Source organism: Zootoca vivipara, chromosome 2, assembly GCF_965207765.1.
Source record: "Zootoca vivipara chromosome 2, rZooViv2.hap1.1, whole genome shotgun sequence".
Lineage (NCBI taxonomy): Eukaryota > Metazoa > Chordata > Lepidosauria > Squamata > Lacertidae > Zootoca > Zootoca vivipara.
In genome coordinates this window covers 88153997-88175463 of record NC_142584.1, presented here as the reverse complement: position 1 = coordinate 88175463, position 21467 = coordinate 88153997, and the positions used below count along the sequence as shown (strand labels likewise).

At 42.7% G+C, this 21467-nt stretch overlaps 1 protein-coding gene across 2 annotated transcripts in view; it reads left to right on the top strand.

Annotated features, from left to right (window-relative positions):
• GRM7 (glutamate metabotropic receptor 7) overlaps positions 1-21467 on the top strand; it is a 405590-nt gene that overhangs the window by 229461 nt on the left and 154662 nt on the right. For both annotated transcript variants that reach the window (XM_060271366.2, XM_088662372.1), the window contains exon 5: positions 19557-19697. In XM_060271366.2, coding sequence (XP_060127349.2) covers positions 19557-19697 — 141 coding nt within the window. The remainder of the gene's footprint in view (positions 1-19556; positions 19698-21467) is intronic.

The window sequence follows — 21467 nt, the reverse complement described above, 5'->3', positions numbered from 1 at the left end:
GGGCTGCATCAATAGGAGTAAAGCATCTAGATCAAGGGAAGTAATAGTACCACTGAATTCCGTTCTGGTCAGACCTCAACTGGTGTACTGTGTCCAGTTCTGGGTACCACAGTTCAAGAAGGATACTGGAAGGTGTCCAGAGGAGGGCAACCAAAATGGTCAAAGACCTGGAAACGATGCCTTATGAGGAATGGCTTAGGGAGTTGGGTATGTTTAGCCTGGAGAAGAGAAGGTGATATGATAGCCATGTTCAAATATATAAAAGGATGTCATATAGAAGAGGGTGAAAGTTTTTTTTCTGCTGCTCCAGAGAAGCGGACACGGAGCAATGGATTCAAGCTACAAGAAAGAAGATTCCACCCAAACATTAGGAATAACTTCCTGACAGTAAGAGCTGTTCGACAGTGGAACTTGCTCCCAAGGAGTGTGGTGGAGTCTCCTCCTTTGGAGGTCTTTAAGCAGAGGCTTGACAGCCATCTGTCAGGAATGCTTGGATGGTGTTTCCTGCTTGGCAGGGAGTTGGACTGGATGGCACTTGTGGACTGTTCCAACTCTATGATTCTATGATTGGTGGGTATCTGGTTATAATAATAATATTCTACAATTACAGCAACACCATTAAGCCACAATAAATCTCAAAGCAAAGCACATTAATAAAATAAAACCCACAAAAGTGAATCATGTATTGCTCAGCTGGTAGAGCACGAAATGCTTAATCTCAGGGTTGAGGATAAAAGCCCCACATTGGGCAAAAGATTCTTGCATTGCAGGAAGCTGGACTTGACGACCCTTGTGGTGTCTTCCAACGCTACGATTCTATGATTCTATGAAAGCCTCAAAATGTAACGCAATTACAGCATACATATACTCTCATAAATATGCTCCCCCAAAGCCCTAACATTTAATAATACCATGCATCCAATAGGCTCCCTGCTTCAGATCTCCACCCCCCCCATGATTGGGGGGTGAGCAGAGCCTTCAACTATGTAAGATTGAGCAGACGTGAACGACTGAATAGGACTTGTGCAGTGTTTTGTTCCCATCTTGCTGCCTTTTGTCCATTTCTTCGCCAGCGAGGCTAAGAACACATTTTAATCCCCCTCGCCTCACTTCTAAATGCTATTAATATGTGAAAGAAAATGCACTGAAAAGTCATTGTAAAACTCAATGTATGTTCTGATCAGCGTGGCTTTCTCCTTTGATTTACAGACTTGGGAAATTCAAATACTTCTGTACACAGGCTCCTCTTTATCATTGTACCATTGTTATTGCACAGTAGTTTTTCCTCATTACAAGTAGGGGAAGAAAACAGCTTTTCTCTTCAGTACTTTCTGAAGAATAATGGGTAGGGAGTCCTGGCCCTTTTTAAAAAATCAAATGCTGATACATTTTATTTATAATGAAGAAATGCCTTATTAGAGAAATATCTATATGCCTTACCATAAATTTTCCAGCATTTATAGTAGGGGAATATCTATAGACCCTACAAACAGGGCTGGTCCCATAATATTTTTGGGAGGGTGGTGTTGCCTGGGATCCCCCAACCCTCTCCCAATTGCTGTGGGTTAAACCACTGAGCCTAGGGCTTGCTGATCAGAAGGTCAGCGGTTCAAATCCCTGTGATGGGGTGAGCTCCCGTTGCTTGGTCCCAGCTCCTGCCAACCTAGCAGTTCGAAAGCACTTCAAAGTGCAAGTAGATAAATAGGAACCGCTACAGTGGGAAGGTAAACGGTGTTTCCGTGTGCTGCTCTGGTTTGCCAGAAGTGGCTTTGTCATGCTGGCCACATGACCTGGAAGCTATACGCCAGCTCCCTCGGCCAATAATGTGAGATGAGCGCGCAACCCCAGAGTCGGTCACGACTGGACCTAATGGTCAGGGGTCCCTTTACCTTTACCTTTTACCAGTCCTGTTTGTGGCAGCTGCTGTGGTGGCCTCCATATACTTCCTCTGTTGCCCCCTCACCACCCTCCAGACATGCTTCAGTGGTGGACAGAGCTTTAATGGAAGCCAAATTCAGCTCCCATCCAGCTCAAGACTATAGAACTATGAAATCTGGATTATTTCATAGATCTGTGGGCTGGAGCAGTATATTTCTGGTAACGAAATGGTGGACAGTCACTGTGGGTAGGAGGTTGGCTTCCGTTCAAGAACAGCACCACTACCTGCTACTGAAAAGCATCCAAAGGGCCCAGCAGGGAGGATGGTGAATGGCAGCTTGACTAGGTCACCGGGCCAATGAGGAGCTATTCCAAACCCCTGGGCTCCGCGGCCATTGTTGCCAGGCTTCCCAGCACCTGTGTTTTGAATGCATGGCAACAGATTTCTTTTTCTGTTACATTCTGTTCTGCAGAAAGAAGTGGGACTCTGAATCACTCTAGAGGAGGTCACTCAAATATAACATTATTTCCCCCACACATGAATTGTGTCCTTAAATTGCATGCACACCTGTTCTGAAAGCTGAGAGGTGGCAGATGTTTTCTTCTTAAAGACATATTATTTAAACCAGTGGATTTTCTTTAAGCAATGCTTTTCTGTCTCTCCTGTTTACCTTTTTTTTTTGGGGGGGGAGATCATGATAACTTATTTTTAGATACTTGGCAAACTGATGTAGTAACCTGCAGGGATCTTTACATCAAAAGAATTTTGAATGCAGGTTGATTTGAAAAGAAACATAGCTATCTTGCTAAATACCTAATGCTGTAGCATTAAGCAATAACAACATCTCAGCTGCTGAAGGTGACAATTTTTATAGATAAATGATAGAAGATAGATAGATAGATAGATAGATAGATAGATAGATAGATAGATAGATAGATGATAGATAGATAGATAGATAGATAGATAGATGGAAATGAACATCTGCTTTAACATCTAAGTAGCTTTACTTTTCCGTGCCTCCCACTCGCCAGTTGTAATATATCATTTTTGAGGCAAAAGAAGGATGAAAGTTTTGTTGAGATATAGAAGAAATACTCAGAAGATTAATCTAAGTTTTATCTCTTCCTGCCCTGAATGAAATGTGATCTGCTGCGTTTACCGTCAGCTGTGGTTGAATCGCACAAAGATACATCATTGTAATCCTAAAATCTCTGTGTTTGGCAGATGTGTTCTGGATTGGGCAAGCTAATGGCAAGGGGTGGAGGATTTAGTAAGTAGACACGATGACTTGACACACTTCCTTCTAACTGCATGTGAAGAGAATTGAACCTCAAACCCTAGGCATGAAAAGGAGGTAGTGTACTACCGAGCTATGAACCTGTCCCCTAGCCCATGTGATAGATGGGCTTCTCACTTTTTTTAAAGAGGCCCTTCACATGAGAATTCAGCAGCATGAGCTGTTGCCTCAGTCTGATGCAGGAGCCCTTATGACATTGAAATAAACTCAGTGTAGAGCCATCAGTTTTCTTTTGTTTATTTCAACTCATAGTCATCATCCTGTAGGAGTCAGGTGGTCCCCACCCAGATCCCAGGCTATATATACTTCATTGACACTCTCAGTCATGCCTGATAGGCTAATTCAAACTCTCTTCCTGGAGCTGGATTGGACAGTTCCTACGGGCCAATCAAGTTGCTGAATTCTAAAATCCTACCTGCCTATTGTTCTGGGATCCAAGCTCAAGACATAACAGACATACATGACACAGGGCTGGTACTTATTTATTAAATGACCTTCTAACCAGCCCTTCAGGGTACATTGCCATCACTGAGTGGTTTACAGGAAAAAAAGAAAACAGGTTTAAAACTATTGATGTTGGGCCATTGGCCACTTTCTGGAGTAAGAACCAAAGAACATTCAGGAACAGAGGTGGAAACCAAGAGGAACACATGACATGTTAGAATTCAGGTGGACTTTGTGGCTCAAATGGGAAGGGAAGCCCTCTCTACTTGTTCTTCAGTCTGGGTGGGAGGCGTCCATCCAGAAGGTTCTTCATTGGCAGCCTTACCACTGCAGTTCACTAGTTTACCTCACAGGGCAGACATACACAACTTCCTGCAGCAGCTCCTGACAGAAGTACATACAAACTTCATAAATATCAACCAATAACTAATATTCTTTTTTAAAAAAATAATAATACAATTTCCAAACCATTTATTTCAAAACCAGTTGCAGCAAAAACCTTTCCAAGCACACCAAATGTTAACCCAATGTGAACTAGAATAAAAACATCTTCAAAGTTCTGCTAAAAACGGCAGTGGCAAAGCTGGGGGGTGGAATTCTAAAAGTGCTGGGCTGTTGGTACAAGAAAAAGCCTTGTCCCTGGTACTTTAAAAATCTTACAGCTCATATTGGTGAGCTAGAGGGAAGGACATTGGATCTTCAACTTTCTAGTAGGGTAATATGCCTTGTGGGATCAGCCTTTGCTTCGGTGGCACCATATTGCAGCAAGGATGCCACACTGCCAGACATGTGTGTGAAAACATCATAGTGGGAGCCCTCAAATAGAAGTATTACTGGCTTTACAGGTTCAATCCCTGGTATGTATTTATTGATACAGGCAGTCCTCTATAGGGAGGCTTTTAATGTTTCATAGATTATTTTATTTTATTTTTCTGTTGGAAGCCGCCCAGAGTGGCTGGTGAAACCCAGCCAGATGGGCGGGGTATAAATAATAAATTGTTGTTTTGTTGTTGTTGTTGTTGTTGTTGTTGTTGTCATTATTATTATTATTGGTTTATTTTAGCAATTTTAATGAACAAGTATTATAAGTGATCATAAATACCTTTAATCATTTTCCCCAATGACAGGGGGCAATAATTAAATAAGTACATAAACTAAAAATACCCAGTTTTAAAAGGCAGTATCTGTGGCTGAGAAAGACTGTTAGTTACTTGGAACCCTGGAAATCCTCTGCCCCTCAGAGTGGACCTACACTTGACTTAAACGGACAGATAGAATGGCCTGGCATAAGACAACTGCCTGTGTGAGCTATATGGCAGAATGCCCAGTTATCCTTGAGTTTTGAAGTTGTTAAAGATCTGGCTTCTTTTCCTCCACAGCAAGCAACACGTGCCATTTTTATGGGAGCCCTTAAAATCTTAGAATTTCCTCTCAATTTCAGTATTTATTCCTGGTGGTTCCACTTCACTGAAGCTTCGAGGAGGCGGCTTGCTCAGTCAGCACTTCTCTGCTCTTAAAGCACACAGGGTGATACATTTTCAGTGACTTGTCAGAGTTGAAGTACACTTCTAACCAGATACCTCTCAGCATTGCTAGGATAGGGAGAACTCAGAATTTCTAAATATACGTAAGGCTGGAAAAACAATGGCCATTCTAGTCCCTTGAATTCTTTGTCTTTGTTTTTCATTACAGTGCAACTCTGTAAATGCTTACTTATTCAAGTAACTCCTCCTGTGTTATGTTGGTTTAAAGTCAGCTGGCATAAGGTACACCAGATCCAGAGCCCACTTAGTGGGCTCAGGGAGTGGAAAATGTCAGTGGAGTGGGACCCATCCTGGCAGAGTGGGGGGGGGGGACAACCCACCAGAACACATCACCATGAAACTGTGGTCTTCGGCTGACACCCAGGAGAGAGTTCTTGACTCTCTTTACTTTTAACTCAAGCATGTCCCAACCCACCAGTTGAAGACCAATACAGTTGTACCTTGGAAGTCAAACAGAATGGCCCTGTCGGACGTCCGGGTTTGAAAAGTAGCTTGCAAACCAGAACAGTCACTTCCGGGTTTGTGGCATTCGGGAACCAAAACGTCTGAGTACCAAGGCATTTGAAAACCAAGGTACAACTGTAGTTGACAGTGACTGTCAATGGCTCTCCAGGATTTCAAGTGGGTTCAGTCCCAGCCCTATACATCTGGGACCTTCTGCATGTAAAGGAGAAGAGCTATGTGTTCCTTCCCCTAATTGCAATGAATGAACACAAGTTTTTCATGTTTCCTCTCAATGTGTGATGTTAGTCTTTTGGGATTTCTTTTCTTTTCTTTTTGTGGTGGGAAAACATGTTGGAAGCATTTGTGGGGGGTGGGAGCGATAAGAAGAATGAATGTTAAAAGTCTAAACCTGGATCCTGCTGGGTTACAAAATACTTGAAAAAAAATGGTGTGTTTGTGTTTTCCCCCTCCAGTTTGTTGACAACATTTGTTGAATACGCATTAGCATCTAAAGGGAATGAGATATTAGCTGGGAAATTTGCCTCAGCATTTTTTTAAGCAAATAAAATATGTATGTCTGGTAAGAAACAGGTGTCATGCTTGGTGGGCTGATAAAAGGAGACAAGCAACACCTATTTGCTACATTTGAATTAGAATTTAATTCCCGGGTGGACAAAAATTGCATATCTATAAACATGATACTGCTGCAAGCATTCCCTGACCTTGTCTGGGGAATACATTAGCATTTATTTTTTTACTGGTATACTCACCATATGATAACATTTGGAGATGTTCTAGAGACACTAATCCTAAATAGGCATGCAGGTTCAAACTAACTGATAGCATACAGGTATATTTATTTGCAATGAAAGATTATCAGTTGCATAAGAGACTTGTCACGTTTTGATGGTGAGACACACTGACATCTGAGGGGCCAAAGAGAATGACTTTATTTTATTTTTGCTTTGAAGTGTTCCAGGCCTCCTAGAGCAATTACTTTGTTAGCAAGTGTGTGCCTGGACTTGCATGTGTGCAACCAGCACTCAGTTATGTTTATCTACACACTGCTGAGAGGGTTAGGATCTTTTGCTGGAGTTGTGACATGCGCTTGTTATGGATGTGTGTTAACCCTTAACCTTTTGCCTACAAGAAGTTCTCACACAAATAAATAAAGCTTGATTTATTATACGTATAAAATAGGAGTGACAGAACCTATAAAAATGCTACTTAGACAGTGAAGTTGCAGTCTGAGCAGGTAGCAAATTACAATACATACAAGGGTAAAAGATCCCCTAACTATTTTAAAAGGCCTACAGAAACATGAGCATGAAAATTTTGCCATAAACCCACACAGAAGTGGATAGAGAGCAGGGAATAAAAGTAAACCTGTCCTTAAAGCAAAGCAGAAGAGTGTGGAGTCTTTGTAGTTGTTTTGTAGAGTTTTGTAAGAAAAACCTCCCATGTTTTGTAGTGCCCCACAAATGGAGCAATTTATACATCAAATGTGGGGGGGCATGGGGGTCACCCCAAAACCATTGTTGTCCGATCCCCTCGAAACCGGTGCCAACATCTTGTCGTTGTTTTGTAGCATTTTGTAACAAACACAAAAAACCCATATTTTGTAGCACCTCACAAACCTGGGGGGTTGTAGTTCAAGAAAACACCATCCGATTCACTCCAAACTGGCACCAAACTATAGCAAAAGTTTTGCAGAAAGCACATCATGAAGCCAGTGTTCCAGGTTAATGCTATTGTTTTCAATCTTATGGTATTGTTTTCAATCTTATGGCCCACATTTTTTACACCCCCAAAAGTGGGTTACTGCCTTTCTCAGTGTAGGATGGGGCCATACTAGACTTCCCCTCCTTCCTCTTTGTTTTTCAATGCATGTATTTGACTGGTGCACAACCACAAAACAGCAAGGCAACTAACTGTCTCGTAAGTTCACATTCTGGGTAACGCCCCCCCTTCTACTCGACTCTTCATGACCCCCATGGACCAGAGCACGCCATGTACTCCTGTCTTCCACTACCTCCTACAGTTTGGTCAAACTCATATATTGTACCTACTTTACTCAAAAAGGTCGGAATTGGATCCCTTTATCAAACTGATTAAGAAAAAAAAGTTGTCTAGTATAAAAGAAGAGTTGTCAAATTACAAAGGTAGAAAATGGCAGGGCTTTTTTTAAAAACAAAACAAAACAAAACAAGCAAGATTTAAGAAAAATTTTCTTAGGTCATTATCTGCAGAGAATTTGAAAATAGATGTGGCTGGCTCAAAAAAGGAGAGAGGAATTGCTTTTCTGTATAGCCACAACCAATTATATCAAATCCAGTACATTCACTGCATGAATTGCCACCATTGTTCCTGCTTACGTATTAGCTTTACATGAATGCAATTCACAATACCCGCAGGCAAAAATCTTCAGTATGTACTATTTAATTGGTGTTCCAATAGAAAAGGGGGAGAAAATACTGCATTAAGGCAACACATTTATTTTTATTTTTATTTTTTTTAAATTTGGCTCAAATGTTGCCATGTCAACAATAAAGTATATTTTTCACACAGAGACACACACAACAATGTGGCCACCTGAAGTGTGCTTCTTGCTTAATGAGAGCATCCTTATTAGTAAATACAGCAAATGTAGGACAGGAATGTGCAGGAAAGAACTTACGAATGTAAGAAGAGCCTGCTGGATCAGGCCAGAGACTCATGTAGTCCAGCATCCTGTTTCTACCGTACAGTAGCCATCCTCATGCAGGACATGAGCACAACAGCATTTTGCCTGCCTGTGATTCCCGGCAACTAGGTAGTATTCAGAAGTATATTCCCTCTGACATGTTTATGCTGATAGAGTAATTTCCTTTGGCAGTATATTGAATTCCTCCCTATATGTAAATATATTTATTTTTGACAGGACTATCTCACAGAGCCATGGGAGCAGCCCTGCTTTCCCTCCGCCCCCAATACAATCCCCATGTTGCATCACTCGCTCTGGGTATTGCAGGTAAAGGTGTTTTCAGTGTCTTTGGCAAAGAGCCCAGTGGCTCCTTTAGGTGGCTAGCCTTATCTGTTGGAAGAAAAGGACAGAGGCTGCCCTCAGACCCCCCTCGTCTTGGAATCCAGGAGGGGCGAGGTTTCCGAAATGGATCTGAGCCAGACACTGATTTGTGCGCTACGGCTCTGGCGGAAGCTGAGCTTGTCCAGTGCTCCCCCAATCTCCTTGTATGTTCCGTTTAACATGCAATGGACTGCATCAACTTACTGAGACGCTGCTATGCCAGTGCTATGATGAGACAGGGTTAGTGCGCATGATGGTTAGCAAATGCAGCTATTTGTGTAAAGGCTGTTCTCCAAGTCTGCATCCACCAGGAACAGAATCAACTGTTTCCCTTTACTACGAAGCATTTTCCAGAGCAAATCAGAAGTAAGTGGCCATTGCATCATGTCAACAAGAATATATATATATTTCTTCTGCTTTTCTACCTGGAAGTGCTTTTTATCCTCGTTTCCTCCCCTGCCCCCAGTCCTGAACCATTTTTTATGGCACCTTGCCAGTAAGTTATTAAAATCATTCAGTAGCAGCATTTCCTTTTTTTATTGGCCACGGAGGTCTAGAGAGCTTCTGTAAAGCATCTTAATAGTTTCATTAAAAAATATGGAATGTACTGTTCAGACGACATAATAAAAACTGAGGGGAGGTGTGCTGGGGCAGAATTCTTCCAAGCAGGATTTCTTTTCCTCCCATTAATGTTTTCTCTTCGGACTTAAGATCAAAAAATAAATGTACTTTGGCTTGAATGCTGAACAAATAGGGGGAAATGATCTGAGGACTCTTCAGTTACATCGATCAGAGGTCAAGCCTAGCTGCTTATTAAATCAATAATCTTAACTACATAAGAAAGGCCAGCACTTTGATTACTGTCCATAGCTGTAATGGTTTCTTTAGTTACTTTAAGAAGAGCGGAGGTGAAATAAAGTAACCGGTAAGAAAAGCACCAAATGAAATTGGGCCAATATGTTATGTGCAGACACAAACTACCTTGCTTGAAATGAAATAATGAAATTCACTGGGCTCAATGCACAAGTGCAATAAAATAGGTCAATAATTTCGTTTTATAATTGGACTGTATTCTATTTCCACCCCTTTGTGGAAGACAGCTTATGCTGAACTCTGCTTCATATGCCTCCCTCCCAGCAGTCCTTCAATATACCTTATTGGGGGAAGGGGGGGATCACTCCAGTAGATATTCATTTTCAGTCTGAAGATACCACCCTTCGCACTTGCTTAGGAGTATTTGCTTTAAAATTGCGATTGGTCGACAACCTCGAAGTGTACCACCAACCAATTCTAAACTGATGCAACTCATCTAAATATGCTCTACAAAGTTTCAAGTCAACTCTCCATTTCAGGTTGTCTCCCTTATTGCGGCAGTATAAGGATATAGGCACAGTATTACAGCACGAGGGAGGCAACTACAGCTACAAAATATACTCCTCACTTTATAATGCAGCAGTGTACAGTGGTGCCTCACTAGACGAATGCCTTGTAAGACGAATTTTCCGCTTAACGAAGAGATTTTTCGAGCGGAGGTTGCCTCGCAAGATGAACTCGTTTTGCGAAAAATTCGTCTAGCAAATCGCGGTTTCCCATAGGAATGCATTGAAATTCAATTAATGTGTTCCTATGGGCAAAAAAAAAACCCAATTTCAATGCATTCCTATGGGATTCGCTAGACGAATTTTTCATTATACGAATTGACCCGTGGAATGAATTAAATTCGTCTAGCGAGGCACCACTGTATCCCTAAAAGTGCATCTTGATTATTATTTTGTTTAAGTCTTAAGTTTTTACAAGGTGTGTTAGCACTAGTTTTTCGGTGTACCTCACTGTAGCAAGATGAACCCCCCCCCCCAATTTTTTAAACTGAGAAATGCCTGGAAAGTCCTACAGTATCACTATCGTGACATAATGAAGAAATGGCTTATTTGTTCAAAACTCAGGCTTTCTTCTGTCTCTTAGCCCAGTTGCATCAACATTGGGAGTGGGGGGCAAAGGGGAGATCTCTTGTATTTTCTGGGAGTCTCCCTACACCCTTCGTTTGAAGAGCACACGGAGGGAGAGAGAGAGAGAGAGAGAGAGAGAGAGAGAGAGAGAGAGCAGGCTTGTAATTTTGCTGCCCCCCCCCTCCAACCTGGTCCCTGAGACATCTCCTCTCTTATTCCTTCCCATCACTTCAGGCCTGAGGATATATAAAATATATGATAGAAGGTGAAATCCAATGTGACATGCAACACATTGTGAGCAATGTCTGCATTTTTTGTTAATTGGAGGACCCCCCCCCCCCACACACACACAACTCTGGGCACCACAGTTCAAGAAGGATACTGACAAGCTGGAACATGTCCAGAAGAGGGCAACCAGAATGGTCAAAGGCCTGGAAATGATGCCTTATGAGGAACGGCTTAGGGCAGGCATCCCCAAACTGCGGCCCTCCAGATGTTTTGGCCTACAACTCCCATGATCCCTAGCTAACAGGTCCAGTGGTCAGGGATGATGGGAATTGTAGTCCAAAACATCTGGAGGGCTGATGTTTGGGGATGCCTGGTTTAGGGAGCTGGGTATGTTTAGCCTGGAGAAGAGAAGGTTAAGGGGTGATATGATAGCCATGTTCAAATATATAAAAGGGTGTCATACAGAGGAGGCAGAAAGGAAAGGTTGTTTTCTGCTGCTCCAGAGAAGCGGACACGGAGCAATGGATTCAAACTACAAGAAAGAAGCTTCCACCTAAACATTAGGAAGAACTTCCTGACAGTAAGAGCTGTTCAGCAGTGGAATTTGCTACCAAGGAGTGTGGTGGAGTCTCCTTCTTTGGAGGTCTTTAAGCAGAGGCTTGACAGGCATATGTCAAGAATGCTTTGATGGTGTTTCCTGCTTGGCAGGGGGTTGGACTGGATGGCCCTTGTGGTCTCTTCCAACTCTATGATTCTATGATTCTATGACAACTGCTGCACACAGAGAAGGATGGTTTATCTGTTTCCTCTCTTGGCATGGTACAGACCAAAATCGGCCCCAAAACATCCCTTTTGGGTAGTTTATGTTGAGAGATAATGTTGAGAGATAATGGTTAGCCTTATGGCTGATCAGTGAACCGCCATAGCTGCCAAGTTATCCCTTTTTTTAAGGGATTTTCTCTTATGCTGAATAGGCTTCCTCGCGAGAAAAGGGAAAACTTGGCAGCTATGGTGAACCGCCCCACTCTGAGTCCAATGCTAACCAGCGGGGTAAGCACTTGGAGTACTTAGTTTGTTTAGGGACAACAGACAAAAGTCTAAACTGACATCCGTTTCTCAGTATTTCTTGGTCAAGAATCTCTGATCTGAAGGTTTGAGATTGGCAGTGGTTGCTGTGAAAACAGTGGTCAAATCTATCCTTGAGAAATGACTCTAGGTAATTGCTGCAGGAAGAAAAAGTCCACATCACAGAAAAAAATAATGCAACAGGTTCTCTCTTAGTGTCCGCAATGCATATGGATTTTCTCTGGAATTTAGAGCATGGCACTATTTCTGCATGGAAATTCTCCCACGCCTGCTTCGTGTGCCTCAGCTGGAACGTGGGAGGACTTTGTTTGATGCCAAAATAGAAAAATAGTGTAACACCATGAGGGAATTCACAAGGCTTATGATGAGTGGGAAAAGGCTGAGCTGCCTTCTAGATTCATCTGATGGTTTTCCACTGTAAAACTCTCATTAATTATATAGATGAAATGGTGATATTATTAAGATGCATATATGTGTGACTATGTGGATATAAGTAAGGGGAAAGAATGGTTGTAGGAATTAGCCTTACACACACAACACCCTGCATTCTCTGAATGGATTAATGAATAATTGTGAACATATATTTCAATGTTTCAGTGGGAATATATATTTTTGTCTGATCTGTTTCTCCATAGCAGCAGTTGCTTTGCTATTTACCTTACCCCAAAAAACCCTAAAATGAATTATTCTGCTGTAATTACGAATATTAATAACACAGGCAGAGAATAAATTAGACCATTTGATGTTAGCTAAGTGTAAAAATATTCATGCAATAAAATCCTGTGGGTATGAAGTAAATACATTTATTTTCATTAGAGGAATGTGAGAATAACTACTTACAGTACGTCCTTTGGGGGAAACGAGCATACTATACCTCTTTATTAGATACCCCAGCCCTGTGCAATGTTAATATTTCATTCTGTTCATATTCAAGCATCCTGGTCTGCACTGCTGTAGGATAGCAAACACTTATGCAGGAGCAAAACTCAAACTCCAAATTAGATTCCAGATTCACTTCCAAGTCAGCTCTAATCCGCCAGCCTTTAGAACTGCATTTGCAACTTGGAACTTAATTTTCAATCATTCATTCATTCGTTCATTCACACGGCATCATAACCTGGTGGAACACTTGCTAGTAAAAGGGGTGGTGCAAACGAAACTCAATTTTAAGGGCTTGTTTTTTCTCTGCTCAGCCTGCAACAGCACCACTCCTCAACAGAGCTTGGATCTAGTGTACTTTATGCTGGGTTAATATACAATAGCCTAAATTCCTGTTATTTTGTCTCCATGCCCTAAATCCCCAAACAGGTGTTTTACAATGGTATTTGCTGGCAAGTTGAAATTTTGTTTCCTTCCCTCCTTCCTTACACAAACTATATGCTACTAATAAATTATATATTACTAGTGTCATTCAGCCCATTCAGTAAACGGGCGCTAGCCGGGCGGGAACGGAGGGGAAGCCCTGGGACCGTGCAGGCGTCGCCTCCATCGAGCGCCTGAGGCCCACCGGCCCCTCCTCTGCCTCCTCCCGCTGTCCCGAATGGCGACGGCCTCCTCCACCTCCCTTCTCCTCCTCACCTGAGGAGAAGGAAGAGGCCTCTGCCTCCACCTCCCGCAGCGCGCCTCAGGTAAGCGCGCCGCCCCTCGCTCTCCCGCCTCATGTCACTCCGCCGCAGCTCCCGCTCTCGCCCCACCACCCAGCGAGTGCCTGAGGCCCACCGACCCCTCCTCCGCCTCCTCCCGCTGTCCCGAGTGGCGACGGCCTCCTCCACCTCCCTGGTGCAGCGGAGTGACACGGGGCGGCGAGGCGGGAGAGCGAGGGGCGGCACGCTTACCTGAGGCGCGCTGCAGGAGGCAGCGGCGGCAGAGGCCTCTTCCTTCTCCTCAGGAGAAGGGAGGTGGAGGAGGCCGTCGCCACTCGGGACAGTGGGAGGAGGGGCCGGTCTGCGCTCCAAGTCTCTGCGTCCAATCCCTGTGTCCGTGGGACACATCTGCAGTAGCGCGGACACAGGGACTGGATGCAGAGACACAGGGACTTTATTATAGAGGATGTCACTTTTCAGATCCTTCCTTCATTATCACAAAGCGTGGTTTGAGTTTGCGAATGTACCACATGCAAAGCAGGGTTTACATGTGCTTCTTTGATTTCATTTTTCATCTGTATAGCAGTGAAAGCTCACTTCTAGCCTTTTGATGGGGAGCAACCATCCTAGCTACGATTTAACAATTATATGTGAATTCACATGGCAAACTTTGGCACAAACTGTGGTTTGCAATGCCTGATTTAAATCATGGTTTGATGTTTGTGTTTGGCAAATTAACACAAATAATGGTTAATTCCATAAAAGTGTGTGTCTTCCTGTTATCCTGCCCTGCTGATGCCTTAAGACTTTCAGAGGAAGCTCTTTTTGTGTACCACTGCTTGGTGAGGAGCACCATGTGACGATGCAACAAAAGGCATTCTCTTTAGTGTTGCTCTGCTCGTGGAATCTTCTTCTCTGGCAATCACTCATAGCTGAGTAAGATTGTCTTGCATGAAAAAATCATGGATACAGCTGCCGAGCTGCTCAACTGCCTCATTCCTTGAGTCAGAGCAACTGAATCTGTATCTACTGCCCATGTGCCGGTTCATGACTAAGGGCTTCCAGATTTCACAGTCCTGCCCCCATTACCATTTGCCAGTCACCATGGGACTTTGAGGGTTTGGGTTTGGGATGGGTTTTTGGAAGACACCTGTGCATGAATTTGTTTTATGTGTGTAGGTCAGTGACGCTGACGAACGCACATTCTTCGCAGTAAGGCTCTATTCCGATGGCATGAATATCGCGGCGACCGGTAGATTCTTATCTGCTGCAGCCTTCATCCACCTTCACAGCCGTTGTAACATACCGCTTGTTATCTTCCGCCTGTTCTGCTGTTGAGGACTTCTTGGATCATTCTTTGTCTAGGTCCTTCCCTTTGACCTGAGTGCCTTGGGTGACCCTGCTGGGAGTACGAGACTCCTGACGGCTTCGCTTGCAAGGGTCATGCCCATTCACCATGACAAGGTGATGATCCCATGAGTGAGGCTTGTGGAATGCCCTCCTTTTAGAAGCATGATTTTGGCACCCTCCCTTCAGATGTCAAGATAAAGAACTATACAACTTTAAGAAGACATCTGAAGGCAGCCCTGTATTGGGAAGTTTTTAATCCTTGGTGTTTTACTAGGTTTTTATGTATGCTGTAAGCTGCCCACCAAAATAATTATAATTGTACTTTTAGATACAGTGGAACCTCGGGTTATGTACCATCCTTCTTACGAATGCTTTGGGAGCTAGGATGTAGGGAAAAAAATGGGGGTCCTCCAGTTGGATGGCCACTGCTGCTTCTGAGCACCTTCCTTGCTGTGCACCTCCTGCTGCCCAGGCAGAACCCTTTGTGCTAATTGGCTCTCAGCAGCAGCAGTGTCGCCACAGGCTGGCAGAAGAGGAAGAAAGCGGCCACGGGCTAGCCTGTGAATTGGGATGCCAGAGACAGAGGCCTTGAAGCTTGCAGCAAAGGAACCAGCAGAGCTGGGAGGCTGCATAAACCTATTCTGGCTGCCCTTCTGTGACTTACCTAGGCTGCCCATCCACAGCCCCTCATTACACTATATTTCACAGGAGCCCTCTGTCGGTGACCATGTGAAGTATTGTGTGACAACAGAGAAGTGCACCCGTACATATAGAAAGAAGTGCAGTTTTGTGAACTACTTAGAGGTATAGACATTTTCTTAAATAAATAATTTTAACTATGTACAGGAACCATGATGCTTGAGATATGTCTGGCTAATAAGCTTCACTGTCAGCAGATGAACAGTTTTTAGTTTATTTTTTTTTTATTTCATTAAATCAATCTGCATGTTACAAATACTGCATGTTTTTCAGTGCTGATCATTTGAGGCACTGAAGGAAGTGTAAGGTAACTTGCAATCTAATTAAATGTTCCACTTGTCGGTGGGGGTCTTTGATATGTTTCTTTTCATTCCCTATTACAGCAGCACTGCAGAGCAGGAAAACAAAAAACAAAAATCCAATGTGCTCTTAGTAACTAAGAGCCCCAACAGTATTTTCCCATGTTTGCAATTTGTAAACAGTCTTTGGCGCTTTGTCTGAATACACACCGAACCATTCACAAGTGTTAGGTCCACCGCAAGGTGGCAAACTAGGGTGTGTGAATCCATCATGACTCCATCTAACGATGGGTCATAATACAGCTGTGAGTGTTGAATTGGCTTTCCTTGTGCGGGTGATATTAAAAAAAAAATCAAAGAAAGGGGAATTTAGAAAATGAATGGACTGAATTCGTTTAGAAGGCAACCAAATAGATACCTGATACTACACCACTGAGCTTGGCAGGCGATTTCTAATCCTGAGATGCATGGCTTGTGTTGAGAGCATCGTGATCATGGCTAGTTATTGCACTTTCATGCTGTGTGAAGTCACATTAGTATCTGTCAGCATAGCATCACCCAAGCTGAGACTGCTGTCTGGGTTTTTGACCCACATTGACATTGTGATCCTTCCTTGTCTCTGTAGCCTGCTCTCATGTGAGCTTTTTTTTTGCAGGCATAAAGGTCAGCTTTCTCACACCAAGCTAGTATTTAGCTTATGTATCTATTGATTTACAATACCTCTTATTTACAAAAGGTCTCTCTGCATTTGATTGACTCTGCTTTAAATCCTGGACACCTGAACAAATACTGAACGTGGTAAAGCAGTAGAACTGAGGGCGGCAAGCTGTGTTGTTTGGCTTGTCAACACTGATATTGTAGTCTCATATTATTGTTTGCAGACACTGATGGGATAAAAGGCTCGCTTGCACCTCCTCAAATTTCAGCAGGCAAAAGACACTGTGTTCCAGTTAGAGTTAGAACTGGGAAGATATGAGAATTTGGGGGTGATTCTCCCTGGGTGGCAATGGAAGTTTGCTGTGACTCAACTTCACTTACAGCCTGGAAAATGGGAATAATACCAGGCTTCTCCATAAGGGCCTGAGAAATGCATTATATTAACAATAGAGATGGGCTATAAAATCAATTCGCAACACCGCTGTTGCTGCACTTAAGTTTTCCTTTTAAGATTTATAGATTTGTTTATGTGTTATATCGTTTAAGGAAGCAATGTTTGGAGTCCTTCAGGTGTCTGACTTAAAAGCATATTTGCAGAGCAATCCAAAACGTGGCTGAATATCGGTGGGGCATGATGGACCGGTGGAGCTACTTCTGCCTTTGCAGTCCTGTTGTTCATTCCAACTAGGGCAGAAGGCGTTGGAGCTAGCATAGGGATTGGTCCAAATGCCATCAAGCGATAACAGTGGGACCAACTCAGACAGAATTGGGGACTCTATGTGAATGGAGACCCCTGTGGAGGGAGACACCCACCCCATCCAAACCTGCCCTCAGCATGGCAGACTGGGAGTCGGTTCTAGCAGCTATATTCAGAAGCATTGCTGCCTTCAACCATGGCAGCAGATAATAGCTAGTAACCAACCATAGCCCTTTCCTCCATGAATTTGTCCAATCCTCTTTTAAAGCCATCCAAGTTGGTGGCCATCACGGCCTCCTGTGGAAGCATACTTTAACTATGCACTACATGAAGAAATACTTTCTTTTATCTGGATCTTCCAACATTCAGCTTCATTGGGTGTCTACAAATTCTAGTGTTATGAGAGAGTGAGAGACCAAAAAAACAAAAACAATCTCTAGTCGTTTTGTCCATGCTATGGGACAGTTTTCAGCTACCTTGTACTATTGTATGGTGCAAGAAGCTTCCTGAGCTTGGTACTAAGGACAATTTGCCAGAACCTCAGATACAGGAAGATTTCTTCCAGTTATTCAGTGGTCTAAACGGAGATCTTGTTGAGAGAGAATTTTTAAGTGGCTTTGGACAGTGACCGTAAAGATTGTCAGAGGAAGCATGAACAACTGACAGGGGAAAGCACCATAACTCAGTGGTCAATAACATGTTTCCCATTATTCTAGTTAAGATTAAAGTTGGGTATTAGAGCTAAGAAAGGTTTTCTGGGAGCCACTGCCAGTCAAAGAACAGTCCTGGGCTAGATGGACCAAGAGCTCTTCAATATAAGAGAGCTTCATGAGTAGATAAATCTCATCAACTGAAATCAATGGCATTTAAATATGTGTCCTGAGAATTCACAATGTGCGGTGTAGTGATTATCTTGTAAAGTGTGGTTGAGAAATGCAAAATGTACAATGGCTATATTTTAGTATCTTCAATAGTTAAAGGTAAAGGTCAAGGTAAAGGGACCCCTGACCATTAGGTCCAGTCGTGACCGACTCTGGGGTTGCGCGGTCATCTCGCATTATTGGCCGAGGGAGCCGGCGTATAGCTTCCAGGTCATGTGGCCAGCATGACAAATCCACTTCTGGCAAACCAGAGCAGCACATGGAAACGCCGTTTACCTTCCCGCTGTAGCGGTTCCTATTTATCTACTTCCATTTTGACGTGCTTTCGAACTGCTAGGTTGGCAGAAGCTGGGACCAAGCAACGGGAGCTCACCCCGTCACAGGGATTCGAACCGCCAACCTTCTGATCAGCAAGCCCTAGGCTCAGTGGTTTAACCACAGCGCCACCTGGGTCCCTATCTTCAATAGTTACTTCCTAGAAACTGTAAATGTCTACCTTCTTATACTTTCTTGGGGCATCCCCAGACTGCGGCCTTCCAGATGTTTTGGCCTACAAACCCCCATGATCCCTAGCTAATAGGGTCAGTGGTCAGGGATGATGGGAATTGTAGTCCAAAACATCTGGAGGGCCGCAGTTTGGGGATGCCTGAGGTAGAACTTCAGTCAGCAGCAGCAGATGCTTTCACCCACAACCCTTTGTCTATCTGAAATCCTTCTCCTCTTTCCATCAGAAGAGCCTCATATTATTCCAGGTCCTATATATAATTTGTGGTCTGTTCCCTATTGGCTCACCTTCTTCAATCATTTCCCCTCACCAGCTACCCACTGAGCAAGCATCTAATTGAAACATTTTTTTGCTTTTTATTTTTTGTAAATATTTTTTATTCATTTTCCAATTCAAAAAGAATTCATATTAATAACAAATCAAACCAAACCTTTCCACATTCAAAAATAAGGAATGGTCAAATAAATTGTCAAATAAAACAAGATAATCAGTTATACCAGCAACTGATTGATAGAGAGAGGAGATTTTTAATATCAGGATTGGAAAACTGTGAAGTAATAGAGAAGATAGCAGAAAGATAAAGGATGGATATTTGGCTTTTGAAATCCAGAACACGGGAAGTCCTATTGAAATTAATTAATTTGGACTATATAATTGGCTATATTGTCATTTTTCGCTTTTTAAATAAATCCAGCCTCGTCCATAGCCTCAGAACCCTTCCCAAATTTCTTAGTATGAAAGAATGAGAGACTTTTGTTTCAGCTCTGACCATCCCCCCTCCACAAATAGTCAGTTTGCTAGGATGACGTCTTGAAACAGCTCTACCAGCTGATGTTTGTCTTGGAATCATGTCATTCCTTCTTGCAACAGGCATAGCAAGTCCTAAAACATCCATCTTGTATATGAATTATATATGTAATAATAATAATAACAACAACAACTCTCTCTTTTAGGATTTGATACCTACTTTACTTCCCGCACACTGGAGAACAACAGAAGAAATGTGTGGTTTGCCGAATACTGGGAAGAAAACTTCAATTGCAAGTTAACGATTAGCGGGTCAAAGAAGGAAGACACAGATCGTAAATGCACGGGTAATTTCATTCTCTTTGTCCTTCCCATGATCCTGTACGTGGCCTGCATAAAATGTCTGTGTAGCTGGTTGGAGATAAGCCGAGAAAGGGAGACAGAGAGAATTTTTATCTGTTTTATAAAAATTGGAACTCAAAAGCACAAGTCTTACAAAGAAGAAGAAATAGATTAAGTAAAGAAGACACTTTTTCTGTTTCTGCCTGTCCATCCTCTAGGAACTGACATTTTTCATTGATTTTTGTGCTCATGAGAGAGAGAGAGAGAGAGAGAGAGAGAGAGAGAGAGAGAGAGAGAGAGAGGTGTTTGTATCATTTTGAATGTTTTCTTTATACATTTATTTCATAAAAGAGAAGTTGTAATCTGGGAAAGAGCAATGCTTTCTCCCGGTCTGGTACTGAAATAGATTTGAGTAGGGAATGCATCTCTCTTTGAGGGGAGATTCCTATATAATATGTGGATATATGTAAGGACTTAAGAGGAGCCCTACTGGGATCAAGGCTAACATCTACCTCGTCAGTCTTTTTCTTTACACAGTGTGAATGAAACCTAGAAGTTCCATGCAGTAATCATGTTTAGTGGCCATTAACAGACCTTTCTCCCATGAATTTCTTCAATTCCCCTTTATAGTCACCTGCCTTTGTTGAATCAACGTATTTTTATGGTGATTCCATGAATTAGGCATGCGTTGCTCTCTTGAATCTCCTGACAATCAGTTTCATTGGGGTATCCCTGTGTTTGAGTACTATTAGAGGCTTTTGCATATACCACATGTGATGTTTTGATTGAGCTATGCACCATGACCAAATATCTCTATCCTGGTTAGTCACTTTAGCTCAGTGGTGCCAGCTCAATCCCACCAATGTGACATTAGGATTATTTTAACAGCTATGTGCATACTCTTACTTACGTTAAGAACATTAGAAGATTCCCATCCAAAGGCCTATCCAGTCAAGTGGCTTGCCCAACGCATATGGGACATGAGCAGGTAGAGTTGCTCGAATCCCTTGTCCTACCCTCCACTTTGACTGCCCTCTTCTCCATCTTTTCCAGCTTCACATAATCCTTTTAGGGGAGCACACACAACATTCCAAATGTAGTCAGACCAGTTCCAGATTTACGTTTAAGCTAAACAAGCTATAGCTTAGGGCCCCAATCTCTTGGGGGGCCCCCCAAAAAAATAAAGGAAAAACAACAACTGGATGTGCATTTCCAAAATATAAGATAAAAAACAAATAAAATTAAACCTATCACACAGCAACAATATTTTGTGTTGTGTAGGCTCCTATTTGTTATGTGTAAATGGCTTTAGATACCTGTTAGGTCCATAAATTACCATATAGCATATATTCAACAACAAAAAACCAGCGACAATTTGTTGTTGACAAAGAACAGCTGGACATATAAAGGGCCCCATTACCTTCAGTAGTTTAGGGCCTCATCAAACCTAAATCCGGCCCTGAGTAGGGCTGTAGATTTAGACAAAAGCATTGTGCGTTTGGCAGGCTGTTTTCTATTCCTTTTCTAATGATCACAAACATGAAATTCACTTTTTTCCCCCACAGCAAATGCACACAGGGTCAATGTTTTCATCGATCCCTTTCTTGGCTAGTCTTTACCTCTGCAGGGCTGGTGGGCACATTAAATGAGTTGTTTGTGAATGTAACACTCTGGATCCAACCTACTGTTAATTGCGATAGTTAACAAAAACACCACGGGAGCCTATGGCTGGGCGATTGCCAAAGGTGATCAAGGCAGTAAAGATGTGATATAAA